Source organism: Diplotaxodon limnothrissa, linkage group LG10 (assembly GCF_057381915.1).
Source record: "Diplotaxodon limnothrissa isolate DT_005_m linkage group LG10, D_limnothrissa_male_GT1.1, whole genome shotgun sequence".
Classification (NCBI taxonomy): domain Eukaryota; kingdom Metazoa; phylum Chordata; class Actinopteri; order Cichliformes; family Cichlidae; genus Diplotaxodon; species Diplotaxodon limnothrissa.
Genome location: NC_140605.1, coordinates 9,486,867 through 9,508,647, shown reverse-complemented (window position 1 = coordinate 9,508,647; position 21,781 = coordinate 9,486,867). Strand labels below are relative to the sequence as shown.

Below are 21,781 nucleotides of genomic sequence, written 5' to 3'. Positions count from 1 at the left end.
TGATCGGACCATAAATGACAATATGTAAACATTACTGTTTTTCCAGTTTCCTCTTTTAGTCAAAGAGCTGGATTTCTGGTGATTTTTATCCAGCCTGTACAGGGTCCTGGGTATTTTCCTGCATAGTGCTCTTAGTTTCATTTGGCAATCTGCAGGGATTGCTGTGTTGATTTGAGTTTGAAGCTATGAGGTTTTAAAGTGTGCATGGTACCCTTGTAGATCTTATATTGCATAAATAACCCCTGGACACACTCGGTTATTGCCAAAGACTAAACGTGTTATCAGTATTTTGAAAATGATTTTTACAGAGAGAGACTTAAGTCTTTGGGCTGTTGAAAATGTCTTGGAAAATATTTTTTTAAAGAGTGGAAATCTTTAACAGTCTTTGAACATGAAGTGCTTAATAAGGGAGTAGGACCACCCTTTGGAGTAGTTTAAGTCCCTCATGGAGGGTTGCCTTACAAGTTCTCGACTGTAAGTAATTGGATGTTTACCGCTTACTGAAGAAGGAAAGCTTTGAGGGATGAAGGAGGTTGAAATCCACTTTGCACTCTGCTCTCCAGGATGTCCCATAAAAGCTCAGTGATGTTCACATCTGCTGAGTGAAGAAGTGATGGAAGCCATTTGACTTTAACCTGATGATCATGGTCTCACTGTTGAATGTCTCTCAGTGTCTACAGAGACAATATCATCTTGTAATATAGGAGTATGACAAGAAAGCAGTGTAAGCATCATGGGGTGCACCTGTCCTTAGAATGACCTCATATTCCTTAGCCTTTATATAACCAGACAGAGAGATAACATCAGACATAATGACTCATGTGAGATTGAAGGCCATTGAAGGCATCGTTTTGCTTTATCCAAAACTTCTTACCATTATCATACGTCTGTGTACCAACACTCAGATGCCCAATTTTCCTACTGACAATTCATACAAGTGCCTCTGTTGTAAATATATACTTTATATAATGCATTACATATAGCCTTTGTTTTGTTTGTTTTTTGTTTTTTGTGTATCTTTTGCTTGAGGTTTTAAATGAGAGAAATGCTCCAGGTAAAATCGTTGAAATGCTAGTAGTTGGACCCATATTAGAGAAAATGGTTTTAAAAATACACAGTAGCGACCTCTTCTTGAAAAAAAAATTATAAATTGAGTATCAAAGTGTCAAATTGTGTGTGTAATTGTCTCAAAAAGCAAAACTCCATTATCTGCTGCCCATCAAAAGGCCCATTAAACTCAATAAACACTCATATTACATATTTAGAAAATCTCTACTGATTCTTTTTCTTTTCTTAGGATGCATATAAACTACCCCCCCTCCCCGACTCACCATGCCTGACAGCCTGACTATGGGCAGAGCTGTGATATTCCATAACTATTCAGTTCATGTGTTTTGACTTTTTAGCTCTGAGTGGGAGCTGGAGTAAATGAATCACACTGTTTCCATTCTTCAGTCTATCAGTCTGCTGATGGAATCCATTCACTAGTGAAGCTAATAGCAGCTGTACACCTCCCCCTCCACATGCACACACACACCTAACACCCACAACATTCATCCCTGAAGGACAGTCATTGCCAGTTCATCCCGCCCACACCTTCCCGTCATACCTACAAGGTTAATATGTATGGGAGATGCATTGAAAAGGTCATAACTGGAGCGCTTTACCGATCTGTATCATAGGGTCTGCACATAAAAAAAACAAAAAACAAGGACAGTTTGCTTTATTCTCTGTCTGGGGGCTATATTACTACATATGGCAGAAGTAGTGTTTGTGATGTACTACAAGTCCATCTTTGAATAGGCTCTGATGCATATCTACGCCTCAAAAGTTCGACTTCAAGCCTAGTTATTAGTAGCTAGAGAATACTATACTGCCCAAAAGAAAACAAATCTTAATTTTACAGCAGAACAAGGATAGTTTAGAAAAAGAAATGGAAAAGAATTTACAGGGACAGAATTGGTCTGGCTAATGTACACTACATCCTTTCAATTTTTTCCTTATCATTGTTAAGCTGCACTCTCCCTGAAAAATAGAGAAATAAAGTAAATAATTATCCCAAGTAGCCCTATAGACTTTTTAACAAGCATTCTTTCCAGGGAAAGGACCCAAACAAAATATAATTTAGTACATATATCTGTTGTTATTTTACCATGCTAGACTTTCCAAACTGATGGTCTGCTGGGATGGGATCTGTCTCCTTATATTATACAGCTTTTTGGGGTTTCTGGGTTTGGATTCTTTTATGCTTCCAACGAAGTAGCTTACAGCTTGCTTGGGCAAAATTAAAGGTCTACAGTTGATGTATACTGGAACCTAACAAGCATAGTTATCCTAATTAACCTTCTTGGAAAGTGTAAATGTGGTTATACGGATATTCTCATTCCTTAAAATATTAAACTAATTATTAGTGTGAGAAGAACTAGAACTGGATAAGAAAATACACGTAGTCAGGTAGGTGTCCCTCCTCCTGCTGAAAAGGAACACACTCTACAGTCAGGGTGGTCTAGTTAAGGACATGCAGTATTGTGCAAAATCATGAGCCAAGCCTTTCTTTATAGTTTATTCCTAGGAGCCACATTTTTAAAGTGGTCTTGTATAGTAGTTTTCCAGGCTTTCTGAAGGCCTTTTAAAGCTTTTCTTCAGATTTTTCAAAAGTTTTCAGTCTAGTCCTTGTACCTGATCATTTTCAGAGAATTTTGTTTGTTTTGTAAGCCACTTACTACCTATGAATCATTCAAGTATAACAAACACCTAATGCAAGGTATACACCAGTGCTGTATCAACACATAACAGACAACTTAGCAAATAACGTTTTAAATTGTATCTTTAGAGATATAGTTACTAGCAGTCTGTCTCAAAAACACATAATTTTTTCCCCATTTCTGTATGAAATGAAATGCCAAAAATAGCACAATTTGACAGACATAAAATAACATTGGTGCATCAACAAGATGATTCCTAAAGAGGTATTAACCAAAGACTTGCTATATCATTGCATGATGAGCAATTATATCCCTAAAAATATATACATTTTGGAGGAAACTGGACAAGTGGAGGAGAAAAAACGTGGAGGCTTAAAAAACTTCAGGTTTTGATTTACACATCTTTCATAGCAACAGAAAAGTGGTTAGCTAGCCACTTCTGCCACACATGTGACATGCTACTCTTGTTAGGATAACTCATGACATTTTACATTGTAGAATGTTAGCTTAGTTGCTACTGGAATTTTCCACTCCATGACTTGTGACAGTTATACTTCCTTCAAAGTTAGCAGCTTTTTCTCCACTCATTGCTAAGTTGCATGAATCTCAGAACATTCCGATTTTACAGCAGTGTCGCTCACAGCGTTAACATGATTTCAACCTTGGCAAAATCTGGGCAAACATGGACCTACTTGGAAATAGTAGCGAGTGACCCAAGCAAGTTCAGCCAGAAAAGACCACTGGAAGCATAACACTGGCTAGATCACATCAGAACAAGTTGCCTAATTATTGCACAGTTTATCAAAAAAAAAAAAAGGGTTTAACTCATTCTTTATGTTATTGAAACTTCAAACACAAGCCATATGTTGTTACAAAATGTTTTAGTATCAGTGTTGTAGACTTGTAGTCAAGACCGCCTAAACTAAGACAAAGACAATACCAAGACCAGAGGGTATTGAGACAAGACAAGACCAAGACAAAGTCGAGACGAGACCGAGACAAAAAAAGTCTTTAAACTGCAGCCAGATGCTGCTTCGTTTACGGGTGTCAGGCATATTTATGTGTTTTTGCAATGCACTTGCACAGACCTCCTCACCGCTGTCTACTGTCTCACTCACTTACTGAGAGGACAGTCAGTAAGCGAGTCGTGTCTCTCACCCTCTGTTTTTCACATAATGATATTATCCTATATCCTCGCATGTGATTGGCCACAATATGGAGGAATTGGAGCATAGCTGAGCCACTGTGTGAGAGCTGTGCAGCGAAACAAAATCAAGTGAGGAGCCAGCTTTCGCTCAATGGGAGTCGACTCTTCTGATTCACTACAAAGCACTCTCTAAGCATGGCTCCTAGAGCTGATGCTTTTGCGCATGACACATTATCGAACGTTACGTTGTACGTCATGGATACTGTTGACTCCAAATCTCCAAATCTATGTCGATTTGAGACAGCAAGACCGAGACAGCGAGACCAAGACAAGACCGAGGGATCCAAGACCAAAGTCAAGACAAGACCAAGACCACGTAAAAGTGGTCTCAGGACCGGTCTTGGTCTCGAGACATCCAACTCTATAGTGTTGCCTTCACAGACGTACTTGTTACCTTCTGACTTTATCTTGGGTATGCAGTGATGTAAGTCTCAAGGCTAAGCTATCGTCTGCGGTATATCAGTGCATGAAAGGCAGAAACATTTCAGTATATGTTGAAAGCACACACGTTGAAGTAACCACACCTTGTCAACACTTTGTGACAGGAATCCACTTTACTAGTTACTTAGCGTTTATACTGTGTGTGTGTGTGTGTGTGTGTGTGTGTGTGTGTGTGTGTGTGTGTGTGTGTGTGTGTGTGTGTGTGTGTGTGTGTGTTTGTTTCAGATCTCGTGAGTGCCATTTCTGAGAAATATGGTATAACTTTTCTGGCAGGGAAGGCAAGGCAGTTTAATGGTGTGTCCCTTTTCTCGACAGGGTGCAATGGTGCTCAAACACCTTCATTGATAGTGTTTAAATTGTGGATCAGGAGACTTTTCACAACACAATATTGTGCAGCCTTCAATAAATGCAAGAGTCCTTGACAAATTACACAAACTATAATTCTGAAAAATGATCCCCGTTAGAATAAGGACCTGTGTTCCCTTCATACTCTGAATGTGCCACAAGGTCTTTCCACATGGTGAAATTTGAATCTCTACTCTCTTGGCTGCTGAACCTTTGCAGTTCTTCGTTGCCGGGCTCCGAATTGTCTCTCTGTCCTTTCTCTTCCTTACTGTTTGATTTAGTCGACTATGAAAAGCTCTTGCCTCCTTTGCTCTCAACCTCCTGTGTGTCTGAAGCAGGTGAACACCCACATACTCACACCACCACAGAACCCGGCCCCTGACTGGTTTTAAATCCATGACAAGGAACCCGCACTCTGAATATCAAAAGACCCGCATCTGAGAGCATGTAGGCATGACTCACACCTGGCTCTGTCTTACTCCCAGCAGACTACCTGAGCGTCCATCTCGCTAGTTGTTGCAGGGGTTTCTAGAAGAGGCTGATCAGCTGCTGCCGCGTTTGAAAGTGTGGATAGAACTTGAATGTATTTGTCACCCGGCTATGTGAACATTGAAAATCCCAGCAGTGTGCTGGGATTTTAACACGCCCATTTGTCCCACCCGCTTCCTGCTTCCATGCCGCGGGTCATTTTCAGACGGGAAAAAGCGCCTGTGCTCTCTTCAGCACTATGTCAAACCATACAAGGCACATAAGAAGGGTAGAGTAGCTGTGACAGCTACAAAGTGGCTGAGGGAACTGTGTACTTTAGTTGGTCTGCTTCAAATAAAAGAGCCACTAACAGCAACAAATCACAGCTCTGCAACACAGCAACTTCCCCCCGTGATAGAAACCTTTTTCATTAGTGTTCCCTTTTTTACATGTCTCGCTCTCTGCTAGATACAGTGTACAGAGCTTGTTACACTATGCATTCAGCACAGAAGTTTTCCTTGAGTTTGGCAACTTGAAATAGCATGTTGTGTCTACCGCTGTGCATGTATGACTGGTGTGTGAATACTAATGTGCATCACTGGCCTGTCAGAGTCGCAGGCCTATTTGTATGGATGCTAGGCTATACCTTGGTTGAGGTGTGCACAGGACTGGTGCAGTAGCCTGTCTTGTGCAGCAGGCCAGGATGACATGTGAATCGCAGCAGCCGAGAAAGCCCTGTTTAAGTGGAGGCAGTAGGGAGAAGCAGGCAAGAGCCAGGAGGCAAACAGACAAACAGATGGACAGGCTGATGCCAAGCAGGCAGTGGAGCAAATAGATTCTGCAGCATGGTGAACAGACTCAGCCTACCAAAGAACAACCAACAGACACAAGACCGTGCCACCCTTGTCAGCTGCTTGTGCTTCTCTATAATTCATAGAGATAGGATAGATATGTGGTAAATAGGACTCTCATCTTCCTCCTTCTTCTCATCTGCCCCTGTCACATCCCTCATTTGATATGTGTTATGTAGGAGGAGGAGATGTCAGTCTTGCAAGATGGGAAATGAACAAACCTGTATGTGGGAGAAGTGAAGTGAGAGGAATAAATGCAGGAAAGAGATGAGCGCTGCAGGTGGAATTGGACTGCGGGACACTGGGGACTCCAGCCCAGCAACAATACACAAATGCACAGTACACAAACAGGAAAACAAAGCCCTTACTCAGTTTCAAAACACACCCTTTTTGGCTTTAGGATTTGAAGCTGTTTTTGCAACAAAAAAACCCAAAAACATTTAAGGTCAATGAAAAATGATAGCAAAGGAATAACGATTTGTCAAATGACAGGACTTGTTTGAAGATTAGTCCTTTTGTTAAAAAAAAGAAAGAGTCTGGACATACTTCCACACTGTGGGAGTCTGGAGAGCAGAACTTCTCCTACCTTTATGTTTTAGAAACTCATGGAAACTCAAGTATTTAGCCTGTATTTCCCTGAGGGTTTGGGCACATGCTCACTGGAGCAATAACCTTTGCTTTAATGCAGGAGAAGATTGTAAGTTTTCCTTAGAGACTTTGCTCTAAAATGTGAGGTGTTCAGATTTTGCTCAGTCTGTTTTTTCCCCTTCTCTCTCTATGGAAAACATCTAGCACTGTGCAAGTCAAACAGAAAACCACCTTAAAGAGCTGACACAGCCCTGTCAGATCTGTCGGGCTGCGTACCAACACAGACTAATGCTTTGGTGTGTGTATGTGTGTGTTTGTTGTCTGTCTACATAGGTAGAATGTAAGAAGGCCCAGCCCAAGGAGGTGATGTTCCCACCAGGTACACGGGGGCGAGCCAGGGGTCTGCCCTACACCATGGATGCCTTCATGCTGGGGATGGGCATGCTAAGTGAGTTATACTTGTGCAGATATCTAAACAGGACTCCATGAATATTTGGGCATATTTCCATGAGATCTTTTGGTGATAAACCAAAAGACTTGTTTCTGGTGTTTTTACCTCATTTTGCCAATCCTGTGATGGTCAATCAAGAAAAAGGCCGATGCATACAATTTTTACGGCAAAACTATGTTTTGTTTTATCCAGACCAAATGCCAGACGTGCACACCATTCAGTCACCAATTTCTATCTGCTTAAAAAATCAACTTATGCAAACTTTTGTCTAGATAGCCCCATTAGGTGGGCGCTGCCCCTAATTAGCCTGCTTCAAGGTGTGCCACCAGTGGCCACTGTGGTCTATTTCTGGTTGAGTGTGGTACAGCCAGCCCCTGGGCATATAGGAGCAGACCAGCACATTAGCAGGCTAAATGAAGAGGAAAATTGGTGTAATGTCATATTAAGGATTCATCACTGTGCCCCCCTTAATGGGTAATGAAGGGGACACACATGTCAGAGAGAGATCTCATCTACAGGGACCTCAGCTGCTGGCCCACCCCTCTTCATTACCATCCAGCCTATGCCTGTGGCCCTTTTTATTTAACACTATTGCACTCTCTCCCTCCCTGCCTCCCCACTCACCCGCTATCCATCTATGTGTCTGTATGTCTGTCTGTAACCAAATGGATTTGCAATCACATTAAAGATTTATTTTTTCATTTTTTTTTTCAGAAGCAAAAGAGACATATCACTGATTGTAAGAAACTCATTTTGCGCTGCACGTAGCCCCTCCCTCTCACAGCAGGTGCAGGTGCATTTGTGTCTCCCGCAGCTCTCAAAGCTGATATTCATATTTCGCTGTCGCTTGTTTTGCATTTTCTCAAAAACTGAACAATCACTGAGGCCCAAAGCTATTCTTACCAAAGAAGAGGGCAGTAAACTAATTATCTATGTTATCTATCTATCCATTTATCTATATACAGTTGCTTTAACTGTCATGGTTATTGCAGCCTTGACCTTTCCACGGGGGTGATTATACAGTTGTTTGTGGTAAAAGTGTTGATACGTTTGGCTGAGTGCTTCTGTCAACTCTATCTAAGTCGCTCCCAGTTCCATCTCATCTGTTAGAAGTATTTAACAAGCACAGTGAACTTTTCAGAACTTATTACAGACTAATGTGTCTGCGAAGAGGAGAGCACTCTTCCCCTCCATTGGGAGACGGCAGGCAGAAAGGCAGTGATGTGCTCATGTGAGAATATTAACAGTCGACTTGTTTGGAGACACTCTTATCTAAATGAAATTGGAACAAGGACAGCGAAACATTCCTTTATATAATTTGCATTTGGAAAAAGGGACCCTAGGCTCATTATTTAAGAAAGTGTAAGCTCCTTTTGTGCCAAATCTCATTAAAGCCATCCCTAGCTCCTTTGTTTACTGCCTCTAATCGAGGCATTTATCTTTATTGTGTTGCGCCGATGTATGTTTGCTGAAATTAATACACATTTGAGCCTGGGCGAGGTATGGATGTACCAGATGGATAATTGATTTTAAAGTGAATCAGAACTGTTGAGCCATAAAATAGGTACATTAGCATGCATATTAATAAGGCAAATAAGAGCACTAAGAGGCCGCCACAAGGCCAGACACAATGGCAGGCTTCATTTAGTGAAATAGTAGGAGAGACAGTGAGTTATCTCCTTCTTCCCCGTACTTTCTCCCCACCTACCACATTGTCTTGTCTGAAAATATTTGTGAGTTTGCACATACTAAGACTTTCATGAGATAGGAGATGAACTTAGTATGTATCTCAGGCTAGTGTCACTTTATATTTGGCTCTCTCCTTTGACACACTGTGCACACACATAACTGAAAACTCTTTGCTTAGTAAAAAAACCCCAATTTTAATGCGGTACATCAGACAAGGAAAGTGGTCTTGCTGTTTCAGAAAATGTCAAAATAAGGACGTATGAGAAGCTCGGGTATCTAAGCCAACAATTTTAGTTTGGCACTTATTCTGTTTGACAGTATCAAACACATAATATCCAATATTTTGCTGTCTGTGATAGGTTTTTCGTTGTATCGTATCACAGTTCTTTTCAGACCAAACAAACAATGAGAGGCTTTGTGAAAGCCGTCCATCTGTAACTTCCCGGTGATGACTTCTCATCAGCAGCTGATGAGCATTGTTTTTTTTTTTTCTGGCGTAGCCTCTGTCCTACTTCATCCATACCAGGTTAAGGTTCCCCTCACCGCCTCTCAGCGTTGCATTCCTTTTTGTCTGCTAGAAAAGGGGAGAGGGTCTGAGAGAGGCATTTTCCCATTGGGTTGGGAATAAATTGAACTTTTTCATGGACAGCAAACACTGATTAGATATTTATGACCAAGGTCAACCTTTCTGATTCCAGCTGGCAAAGGCTCTGAGGCATACAGAACAGAGCATCACACACATTCTCCCTCCCTCACTCACACACACGCACACATAGCTTGCCCACACTCAGACGCATGCATGCAAAATATGTTTTGACGCCTTGCAAGCACATACACACAAGTGCATGTATACATATATATATAAAAACATATATGTATATGGTATATGGATCGTGCACACATACTTTCTAATAATGTTTTACTTAGTTGTATTTAATGTAATACCAATTATCCAGCACTCTCTAGAAAAATGCAGTTTCTAAATTACGGTCTTGACATTTGAATGGTATTGTGACTGCAGCCACTTTATCGGGGTAGTACACAGCTAACGAGAGCTGAGGACACACGTGCCTGAAAGAGGTTTCAGAGGTCAGTTACTGAGGTGTAGCTTACACACAACAAAGAAAGAGTTATCAAGGCTGATTCATTCTTAGCCTTAAGGACGTCATCGTGCTAGGTAATTTAGTCCAGACTTATGGTTGTAGATGATAATAGCTTGAGGAACACAGATAAAGACTTAGACATATACTATAATTAGGGGGTTAATTATGTTTATATTACCTTTGATGGTGCTCAAGCTCTCAGTCGTCCCCCCTCCCCACGCACTCATCTCAAATTTTCTTATGTCTGTATACCGCTTCCTAGCTGCCTGCTCCCTCGCACCCCGTTTCTCAATATGTTGCCCACAGCTGCTTCTGTCTGAAAACTGTCCAGCTAATTAACTGGTGGGTCTGTGGTAGTAATAAGAATCATGACAGCAGATGAACAATACATCTGCTACTTTTAAATTTTTCTAATGACACTGGGTCCACTTTGGGCCTCATTGCAACTCGCCATTCACCCAGGGACTGTACAGCTTTTAACCAAGTCTCTACCCCCACAGAAACCACTGACTTTGATTTATGCATGACAGTTTTAAAATATTCCATTTGTATCAAGATTATAATTCCCTAGCTAAGCTTTAGGTAATGCTTCAATTGTATAAAAATTATTCTTGATAATTCCAGTTTTGATGTATTGCAGATACATCATGCAAATGTATGATCATCAATCAGTAAATCAATATTAATACAACTTTTCAGATAAATGCTTCAGATAACAAGTAATCGAATAACAATTAAATTCAAGTTCTGTTTTAATTTTGTTGTAAAACTTTTTTAAACTAGCAAAATAAACGAATAATTTTACAAATGTGCAGCTGCCTCTTGTGTGACCATATCATTTTGACAAACTACTGTACATTAGCTATATTACTACACATGAACCTTTCTGTTACTGTGAAGAGATATAGAACATAAACAGACACCGACATCTCAAGGAGCCTGCTATAAAGTGTTATTACACTGAGCTATAAAAGTGCCAGATAACTTAAGGTTAAATAAAGAGTGAAAATAAATTAGATAGTTAAGAACCAAGAGCAGCTGTATTTGTGTGGGAGCATATCAGTGCTCTGGTTTCCAACCATTTGCTGAATTTGGGACCAGCTCTTAATACCCAGCACAAATAAAGAGCTAAACTAAAAATGTATGAAGCTTTAAAAAAAAAATTTCAATACTAACTGCTTTGAGTACCTTAAACGTGTTAAATATTTTTTGTACAATTGTGTCATTGTCCATCTTCAGTCACCAAGTCTGCTCCCCTAAAACACTTTTGTTTTTTACAATCAGGGCCTCAGTCGTATCGTTGTAGCCATTATTTTTGCTGGCTATAAAAACATTTTACAGACCAAATTAATCAGTGAGATCTCAAACTATGGCAGAATTCCTGAAAAATAGTCCTGTTAAATTTATGCCACCTCTAATTGGGCTTAGAGCACAAACACACATGGCAAGCCACCAGACTTAGTGTACGAAGTATTTTTCTAAACAATAATAGAAGTTTTTTCAGACATGTATTTAATGAGGGGTTCCTTTCATTTTAAAACTGTAACATAATAGTTTATTTGTCAAAATAAAAACAATTAGAATAAGATCCTGAAGGCCATCCTGTGTGAATATATTTTCGAATATATAGTTAGGTCTAGTCTAGTATTTGGACAATAAGACTTGTTTTTAAATTTTGCCTGTCTACATGACCGCATTGTATTGAAAATTAAGCAATCAAGGTATAATTGAGTATTGAATTTCGGATTTAATTAAAGGGGTTTAAAAAAAATAATAAACACATTTTTTACACATCCCCTCTCTTTTTAAATGCTCAAAAGTAATATCACATAAGCTGTTTTCCTTTATCTTATGACAAATTAGGGGATAAAATTTTGAAAGTTTAAGTGTAGAATTTGCATTTGGTAGTTGTTCCTGAAAACTCTTAAAATGCAGATCAAACAGGTGTCATTGGATGTGAAAAGACCATCATTAGGCTGAAAAATAAAACAGACTTATCAATGTGATAGAAGAATTTTAAACCGAGGTTTAACTTGGATGATGTGAAGAGAAAAGCATGGAAAATGAAAGGAAGGGCTAATTATCCATGTGTAACAAATTATCTGTAAAATATAGTGGAGACAATGTTAAGGCACGTACAGCTGCTAGTAGAACCAGATCTTCAGTTTTTATTGATGGAGTGCTGATAGCAGTACCAGGATGAAATCTGGTGTGTACAGATGTTTATTTTTCTCAGACTCTAAGCCTGTAGTACTAATAGAATGGCACTTCACAATACAAATGGCACACTTTTCATTCTTCATGCTACAGTCACAACAGGGAAAACTGTGGCCAAGACCATGGCACAACCCAAATTATTGTCACTGTGTGAAGCTAACTTGCAGTCAATAGGACTTTATAATGGTTGCTTGGAAGACGGGGATCAGGTCAGCAACCACTTGCACATCTTCAAAGTGTCTTTGATGTGCCAAGATGGCGTTAAAACAGCAAAAAGATGGAATAATTCTACCATCTGTCTGATATCAGTTGGTGAATAAATGGGGTTAAGTTAGCAATTACATGGAGTGTCTTTGTGGTAATACACTGTTTAACTGTAAATTTGTGAAAGTAGACGTTTCTAATCCCCCCCAAAGCCACATGTCCATTGATACTATGACTGCTCCCAGACTACCAAAAAGCAAACCAAAAAAAGCGGCAAATAATGATTCAAGCATAAAAGAAAATCGCAAAGTAAGAATAATAAAGCATCCTCGACTGTACCAAAGTGTAAAACAGTTAAACATGGATTCTTAAAATCCATGTTTAAGCCAGCCAGCTTATTAATCAACCAAGGACCCAGACAAAATTTGAAACCTTAACTTTCAGCCTTTTACACCAAACTGGAAAACACAAAGAACAGTTTTGTTTGTTGGTATCTCTTGGTTCTGAATTCTTCAACATTTTGTTTGAGTTAGTGCTCAGTAATTATAGTTTAACATTGATGTAGATGCTGATAATGACAGCCTCAACACTAGAATTAATCTACTATTAGACTCAATTGACTTCTCTCAAAATGTAAGTGAGCCCACACACCACTTTAACCATACTGAACATGTTCTGACATCTTACATAGAACATAGAACCAGAACACTACTTATCAGCATTCGCTGAGAACCCTTTATTGTCTGATCACTTCTTAATAACTTTTAAATTTACAGATTACAGAGCAGTCTGGAATAAATGTCAATACAGTAGATGTCTTTCTGAAAGTGTTGTTACCGCATTCAAGGATGTAATTTCTCCACTGTTGTCTTCAATTGCATGCACAACTCCAATGCAGAGGCTGATTATCTCATTAATTACATCCCCATTGTGTACAACCCTGGATATTGTGGCTCTGAAAAGAGAAACCCTCAAATCACTAGTGCTTGACTCACAAACACAAATCTTCATTTAGCCTGAGAAAAAGATTTTCTTGCTCTTTAAAAAGAAAACAACCTCAGGTCTCTTTTTAAAATTTTTATTCAGGGTTAACAAGGAGTCAGAGCTCTTTTAAGACAAGCATTCCCGTAATTTTAACTAATGATTTCACAAATTTCTGTACAAATAAAATTGTCATCATCAGAGAAAAAGATAGTCATCCTCAAAACACAGACCATTATTATGGTTCGGTACTACTTAAACTCTACAATTGATCTCTCTGAGTTAACTTCAATAATTGCTTCCAAACCATCAACATGTCTATTAAACCCTCATTCCTACTATTCCTACCATTAATTAGTGTTTCAATCTTAAATGTGAATAATATATCTCTGTTAATGGGCTGCCTACCACAGGCCTTTATGTTGGCAGTAACTAAACCATTAAATTTAAAAATCTGTCACTTGACCCAGCTAGATTAGCTAATTATAAACCAATCTTCAACCTTCCTTTTATCTCAAGCAATGGTTGTTTTTTTTTTGAAGAGTTTAGTCAGTATACAGAATTAATCACAGTAAAGAAACAGCAATCAACACTGTTGACCACAATATTTTATTAAAGAAATAAGAGCATGCTGTAGGTATCAAAGGCATTGTGCTGCAGTGCTTTGAATCATATCTATCTAATAGACTCCAGTTTATTCATGTAAATGAGGAGTCCTCTTCTCATGCTAAGGTTAATTATGGAGTAGGGCTGCCACAAACGATTATTTTGATAGTTGACTAGTCACCAATTATTTTTGCGATTAGTCGACTAATCAGATCATGCATCCATTGGACGTAAAACGTACAGCTTATTGCACCAGCATTATTCTGCTCTTATATAACTATCATTAGCTTACAGCTTTAAGTGTTTAAGGTATGTGCTAACTAAAAATAAAGACAAGATGATAATTTATTCAATTTTAATTAAATTTGCAGATTGTTTCGGTGGAGTTTAATAAACTCAGCCGTCTGCTACTTACTATCTAAAATATAACAGGACACCGGAGTATATTCTTGAGCATCTCACACTTCTGATAATCAGTTGTCTGCTTGACGTTATTCAGCTGTGTAAAAACTATAACTTTAATCTCAGCCAAACTGATTTACTCAGGAACAAATAAAATACTGAAAAAAGCCAAACAATAACATTTTTAAGTTATCTAAGTGACTCATATATCATGTTTATCCTGAGTAGCGAAAGACGGCGGTGGGTTTGAAAACGATTTGCCGGGAGTCCGGTGTTCTCACCGGCTCTAGTGAGCCTTGATCCCCGACTAGCTATCGAGCTGGTGGGTAACAGACGTCTCCAAAAACATCGGAGTGCTTTTGAAAATATGTGGTGTCTTGATAAACTGAGCAGATATTTTAAGTTTACACAGCTACATTCTCGCCTGAAAATATGTTAAACATTTATTTTGTGACCCAGAAAGTATAATAAGAGTAAAATTAAAACTAACTAGCTGCCGCCATTGTTGGAAACTGAGCAGGGGTGCGCTGGGCCGCGCTATGAATTCTGGGATAGGTTGGGCCACGAATTATACACCCGGACCCATCCTTCAAATCTGGGGAAATGAAGGCCACATTTGTCGGAGTCTTCGAATTTGGACAGTCTTCGTCGTGTCGCTGTAATGTAATTGGCCTACAAATGCGGGCACAGGAGGATGCGGTTCCTGAATTTGGACACAGCTACGATACCGGACACTGCTTCTTCTTCGGCGTTTAACGGCAGCTGGCATCCTTGTACATACAGTGCTGCCATCTTCTGTTTCAGTCCATTATTACACTCTTAAATCCTACTACTTATTCCTGCGTCTTTTGGGATCTTACAAAGCTTCAAACGATGCGTCGACTATTAAATTAGTCGCCGACGATTTTCATAGTTGACGTAATCGTGACTAGTCGACTAACTGTGGTAGCCCTATTATGGAGTTCCACAAGGTTTCGTGCTGAAACCACTTCTGTTTACATTATGCATGCTTCCCTTAGCCAGTATGATTAGAAGGCATAGCATGCATTTTTCATTGCTATGCAGATGATACCCAGGTATCCATTAATCCAGATCACACACTACTGCTGGGGGCTTCCCATGATGCTTCTTCAATCACCTCTTTTCATTCTGTGTTTATACACCACTGCATTTAATCATTAGTTATTATTGACTGAGTCAGTCACCTGACTTCAACCCAAAATTAAGCATACATTTCTCTTTGAGAAAGAAAAAACTCTAGCAGAAACTTTTAAGAAAAGGAAGCAATCTAACTCAGTTGCAGTAGAGGCCTAAATGGTAAATGGCCTGCATTTGTATAGCGCTTTTCTAGTCCATAGGACCCCAAAGCGCTTTACACTACATTCAGTCATTCACCCATTCACACACACATTCACGATGGCAAGCTACATTGTAGCCACAGCTGCCCTGGGGCGCACTGACAGAGGTGAGGCTGCCGGACACAGGCGCCACCGGGCCCTCTGACCACCACCAGTAGGCAAACACGGGGTTAGTATCTTGCCCAAGGATATTTGGCATGCAGCCAGGATGCAGCCTGGGATCGAACCACCAACCTTCTGATTAGTGGCTGACCTGCTCTGCCACCTGAGCTACAGCCACCCCAAAGCCTAGCAAAGCATTTCAAATTTGGTGAGGTCTGTTGGGTTTCAGATCCAGATACTCCACATTCGCACATTTAGCAAGCTTTGGCAAATGTCTTTGTATCAAAAAACAGTTACTATTCCTATGCCCAGTTTGAAATAGATAACTGCTGCTGTGTTCTTGTCCATCTTTGCTTATTGTTATGTTTTCCATAGATTCACTTTATCACTCCAGCCTAAGACATCACCAGTGACAGTTACTATATTCATCATATATGCATATTGTATGAAAAAGGTTGGGTGGGCATTGCTAACACTAAAATCTTAGAAGCATTAGTTTTGTTTATAAATCCCTTAATGGCAACTTGCCTCATATATCACGCCCTTATTTAATTGATCCTGCAATCATTAGTTGAGCCCTTCAAGTGCCTTAAGTCTTCAGACATTTTTATTATATTTTAATTATACTTTCAAGATCCTTTGAAATGATGATACTCTGTGTTTTTGGTAGATTTAAATAGGGGTTGAATAAAAGTATTATAAATTAAGAAATTGCTTAAAAAATCCTTAATGAGTAATTCATTTTGTTAAACCTCTGCTTTATTTCCTGATTTCTTAATTTCCAATTCATTGTGTTCATGTACAATGGCAAAGTTGAGTCACTGTCAAAATTATGTCACTGTCTGTGCTGTTTTTAACCTCTATTGGTGTCACATGGTATGTAATTGATACAATATTTATATTTATCATCCCTTGTTAATCTGTTTTCTGTCTCTCAAAGGTTACCCTAATATTGTGGCAACGTATGGTCGCGGATACACTGGATTCGCGCCCAGCTACAGCTACCAGTTCCCTGGTAAGTTAATGCTTTCGTAAAATATTGGCGTTGCAGCCGATTTCTGTTTTGCTCTCTCAAGCAGCACAATCAGACACACTTGCACACGCATACACAAAAGATGGTCAGTGTACACGTCAGTCACCAAATAATCTCCAGGGTTATAAGTGTGCTTCGTGTCTGGATTCCTCAACGAAGTTTTGAAAGCTGACATATAGTGAAGTAAATTGCTTACTCCTTTTTATCCCATACTTGAACACCACCATGACCAAATGTCTAAAATGGGAGAAGTTCTTCGTCTTCAGTGGCCCAATGTATGCAAATTCATCTGTGGAGAAGCGGAAAAATAAGCATCTCTTTTTGTTGGCAGATTTTTAAAATGTGGTCCTTATAATGGAAAATGAATGAAGTCATTTTCTGCATTAAAAGTGTTGACTCAGAGTGCCGGGCACTTTAATGGGACTCCAAATGGCAGGCGTGCAGTTTGGAGGTGAGCAGCTGTACCTGACTGCTGCAAGAAGGGCCAGTGGCTCTGTGGTGCTTCACTTAGACAGGCATCCTGTCAATTTCATGCTTTATTTAGGGACTTTACACATACTTTGTTTGCCATGCCAGACATCATTCCTTCCACTGATAAGACGGAATGAGAAATATCTGACAGCGGCTCAGATCTCTGTAATATCTTTGTGAAATAGATTCAGAAATGGTTAGACAGGAGGTCCAGCTGTGACCACCTGCAGATCAGATATATGCTAGTTTTATACTTGACCACAACACTGTTCCACAGAAGAAAAAGGAATAGCACCTACTTATTAGTGTGAGTGAATATAAAAAGTATACAAATGAGGTCTTCGTTAAGAGTGACTGATTAGACAAAAAATATTATTTAATTCATATAACTGAATGACTCCAACATTTAAAACAATTGCTTTTGTGTATCTTACATGAATCTTAAATACTACCCTTAAAACCATCCTAGCGTGTGTGTGCTAGGTCAACAAAATGAGAGAAATGGGACTGAACGGTAAAGGAATGATGACTATTTTTTCCTTGTAAATAACTCTAGTTAAACATAGATTTTTAAAATGTTTACTATTTACAACAAATTAGGGAATATCACCTTCCCCGAGGCAGAATGTAAGATCCTGTCCATGTTAAACTCAATTTAAAGAGTTTGATAAAGCTGTATGATTAAAACAACCTCCTCTGGGCTCGTTCAACTCTTGACAGGTAATTGGAAATTTTAATGTATGAATCAAGCGTCTTATCCAAATTAAATAACCTCAGGCCAAATATTGACTAGTGTCCTTCCTTACTAAGATGTGGAAAGCATCCTCAATTTAAGATCAAAGGCTTTTTTTCTCACTGTACACTGCCTTGCTGAAACACTCCTATAAATAAATGGTGCTGGGGCCTCGCAGTCTAGATCCAAGAGGCATAAATTGTGAGCAGCATTTCAAGGCTTTTTTTCTTTTTTTTACCCTCAGTAAACCTCAGGGGTCCACTGTTAAGAGTTAAGAGAAGCAGTAAGGAAATTGTTCAATTGTCAAGAAAAAACAGTGATGAAACATTGATTAGTGAAGAAGCACTGAATTAAGTACAACAACTCAATAAGACTGAAACGGAAAAAAAAGACAAATCAAAGCTGACAAGTCTGCAGCTGAAACAAGGTTCAAGTGTACAAAACATAACCTAAAATAGAGCTGAAATATACACAGCCTGAGATGGGGAACAGACAGCACTCAGTGCAGTCTGTTCAACTCAAAGCAGACACCTGCACCGTGGCTGTTAAACAGTAACTGACACTCCCAATTAATTCCAACATTGATCACAAAGTGCATTCGATATTGATCACATGCACTATGCCTGTGTCTATATTTGTCAGCCGTGACGTGCTTACAGAATAGTTCCATCATAGCATGGGCATCATTACTCTTTAATGCACTTACAAGGATATGCATATTACTGTTACAGATTGCTGATATAAATCAAATTGTACTGTATATGTCAAACATGAGCATGTATCAGAGCACTGCCCCAAAAGGGCAAATTCCAACCTCAAACTGTGGTATTTATTGTTTCTAAGTCCCATTAAGTTGCTGAGCTACAGATGCTTCTCTGGCACAGAAAAAAGTAATGATGTCTAGTTGAGATAAATTGTTATATTTAATGTCAACCATCCAGGTAGGGAAATCCCAAAAAGTTGATTCTGTTCGTCTGGACGTAGTGTTTTCAACTCCAAAGGTTGGACAATTGACTGAAGAAATCCCTTCGATGAGTGACAAAACTCAAAATGCTACGTCCAGATGAACAGAATCAACTTTTTGGAATGTTATATTTAATATGATAATGAATGTGTATCCCAGGAAAGCTCTCATGTATGCCACAACTACAGAGAGTGGCGTGATAAATTCATGGAACATCTGCAGACTACAAGATGGATTAATAGAGTTCCTGACAGACTAATGTGACTGTAAAAAGGGCAAAAAGGGAAAAAATTGCAGATCTTGCAGCATCAAAAATGCAAAAAGGCATTTGCAAATGTTTTATGAGGCATAAAATACATTTAGCCTGCAAACAATTCAGCTTGATGAGAAACATCAAATGGAAACAGAAAATTTTTCGGTTATAAAAAAGAGCTAAAGGGTACCTATGGTTCATCAAACATCTGAGGGTTAAAAAAATTAGCTCCAAGTGTCATAATGCTGTTAAACTGATTTACATTCCTTTTATAGTGTGAAATCACAAATTCTGTCACACGTGTCAGATACACATTCAGCTCTGTGGAAGTCCCCAAAAATAAATCTTTGTTCTAAGCATGTTTGTCCCCTTTTTTTTTTTAGCTTTTACAAAAACATTTATACCAATAAAAAAAAGTGAGCAGCGTTTGGTAAATATGCTTTCTCTGATGTTTTTTTGTTGGTTTTACAACTATAACCTTTTTTTTTTTTTTTGCTGCAATCCTGTAATCACACACTGTTTACCTTGCGGCAGCATAATTTCAACATTATGATTGAACTTCACAATGAACTTAATTTTGGAGACAATGCTGTATACGGGGAGCATAGTGACAATCAAGAAGATAGCGATGTTTGCCTCAGAATTAAAAAGGGTAAGGAGCAACAAAGTGGCCACATTCCAACTAAAAAAAAAACTGTGTTGTGGTTTTTCAGTTTATAAAAGAATTTCTGTATGGTAGTGAATGCAACTACTCAATTGCTTATTATGTTGAAGCATTATATTCTCCAGCTTGTCTGTTGGATGGGTCAGTCTGATGATGACAATGAAGACTTGGGATATTGATCATTGTCTGATTCCACTGTGAAAATTTTTTTTTAACTTTCATATTGTGGGCTTTTATTATGTCAAATTGATGTCAGACTGTCATATCAGCATAAGAATATGATGTTACCACTTCCTGTTTGGATGTAAACTTGCCTACTTTAAGATGACGAGTCTGAGTGAGATGGCTGTGTTAGATATTTATCCTGAGTTTAAGGTCTGTTTTCAGCTTCACAAAGGTGGCTGCCTTTTTACCTGACTGGGTCCACGCTGTGCAAGTTACAGCAGTGCAAAGTGTGCATTGAATTTTCTCTCGAATTTACACGCTTGCAGTTTGATTTTAAAAAATTCATAAATGTTTTTAATTTTTCTGCCAATCCATTTTTTACATTGCTGGAATTATAGTAGTAATATATTGACTCAAGTTAATAAAGGATCAGATAATAACATTAACAATTTTCTGCAGTATTACTCTCTTGTCTTGTAGTGTAGTGTGGAATTTTGCAATCTCTGATAATATCTCTGATTATGGTAGGCGATGGTCAGCTGAGCTATTTTCAGTTCAATTCAGTTTTATTTATATAGCGCCAGATCACAACAACAGTCGCCTCAAGGCACTCTATATTGTAAGGCAAAGGCGCCACAATTTTGTGCAGTTGTAGGTGACTACACACAGAAACTAAGAAATTAGAGCAGAAAACAAGGGTTACTGAAAAAAGCTGATAACTACATCACAATTAGCAGACATGTGACCACCTGTCAAGCTCCGGTCAATGGGAAAAAATGACTGGTTACAAGTGGTTACTGGAGCTCACTGGGAAAGTAATGGCTAAAGCCACAGGAGTCCTAGATTACTCCGATTCTTCTGTCTATCCTTCAACCAGAGAAAACGGTCGTAGATTTAAATGAACCACTGTTGAGCTGTAGTGAAACTGCAGAAAGTGCGACAGATATCAGAAATGCAGACTGTTTGCTTTCACAGTAAAACTTGAACCTCTTAAAACATGTTGGCTGCAACTTTGAGACACAACTTGTATTAATAAGCCTGCTTTAAATGTATTAAAGCAGGCTTAATACATTTCAGTTTGTATTGCATTTTCTCTAGTTTGGCTACACCTCGGCTAGTGGTTAGTGAATGTTTGCAGGCAAACATGAAAAATTACAGATTGCCATGGACATCTGGTAGTAACCAGCACTAGGTTACTACCAGATGTCCAAAGCACTAGGACAGGGGTGGTGCTCATACGCATGGGCACACATGAACATCACCCATCCTTTCCCCTCTCTCTCTCTCTCTCACTCACTCACTCACTCACTCACTCACTCACTCACTCACTCACTCACTCACACACACAAAATACACACATTCTGCTCAGCCAGATTTATTGTAAATGTCACACACCAACATGATAATGAAAGAAATGTACTCCTACAGTACTAAAACCACAGGCCAGTCATTTTCAACAATTGCGTGCACTGTCTCACACACACAAACTTTCAGTTCAACCAAGTCCACAAACAAAAATATAATAATCTACAATAGCATTTACTTTTACAATGCATGTTGTTTAGTGGGACTTCTGGCATTCCTCGCCTTGAACAATTGACAGTATCTTAAGCACAGCCCATTGACATTGGGGTATTTTTCCATTGGCACACTTTTCCAGAACTCAATGGTCCCTTCCCTTAAAGCAGGTTTCAATTGGCCCTCCTCACAAAGATCGATCATCTCCAACTCAGCCGCAGCTTCATCTGTGACTAGCGGGACTTTCAAACAGCCGGTCTCT

The 21,781-nt window shown here is 39.1% G+C and overlaps 1 protein-coding gene across 11 annotated transcripts in view; it reads left to right on the top strand.

Moving 5' to 3' along the window:
* msi2b (musashi RNA-binding protein 2b) overlaps positions 1 to 21,781 on the top strand; it is a 288,895-nt gene that overhangs the window by 229,825 nt on the left and 37,289 nt on the right. For all 11 annotated transcript variants that reach the window (XM_085364359.1, XM_085364356.1, XM_085364361.1 and 8 more), the window contains exons 9-10: positions 6,939 to 7,053; positions 16,659 to 16,733. In XM_085364359.1, coding sequence (XP_085220485.1) covers positions 6,939 to 7,053; positions 16,659 to 16,733 — 190 coding nt within the window. The remainder of the gene's footprint in view (positions 1 to 6,938; positions 7,054 to 16,658; positions 16,734 to 21,781) is intronic.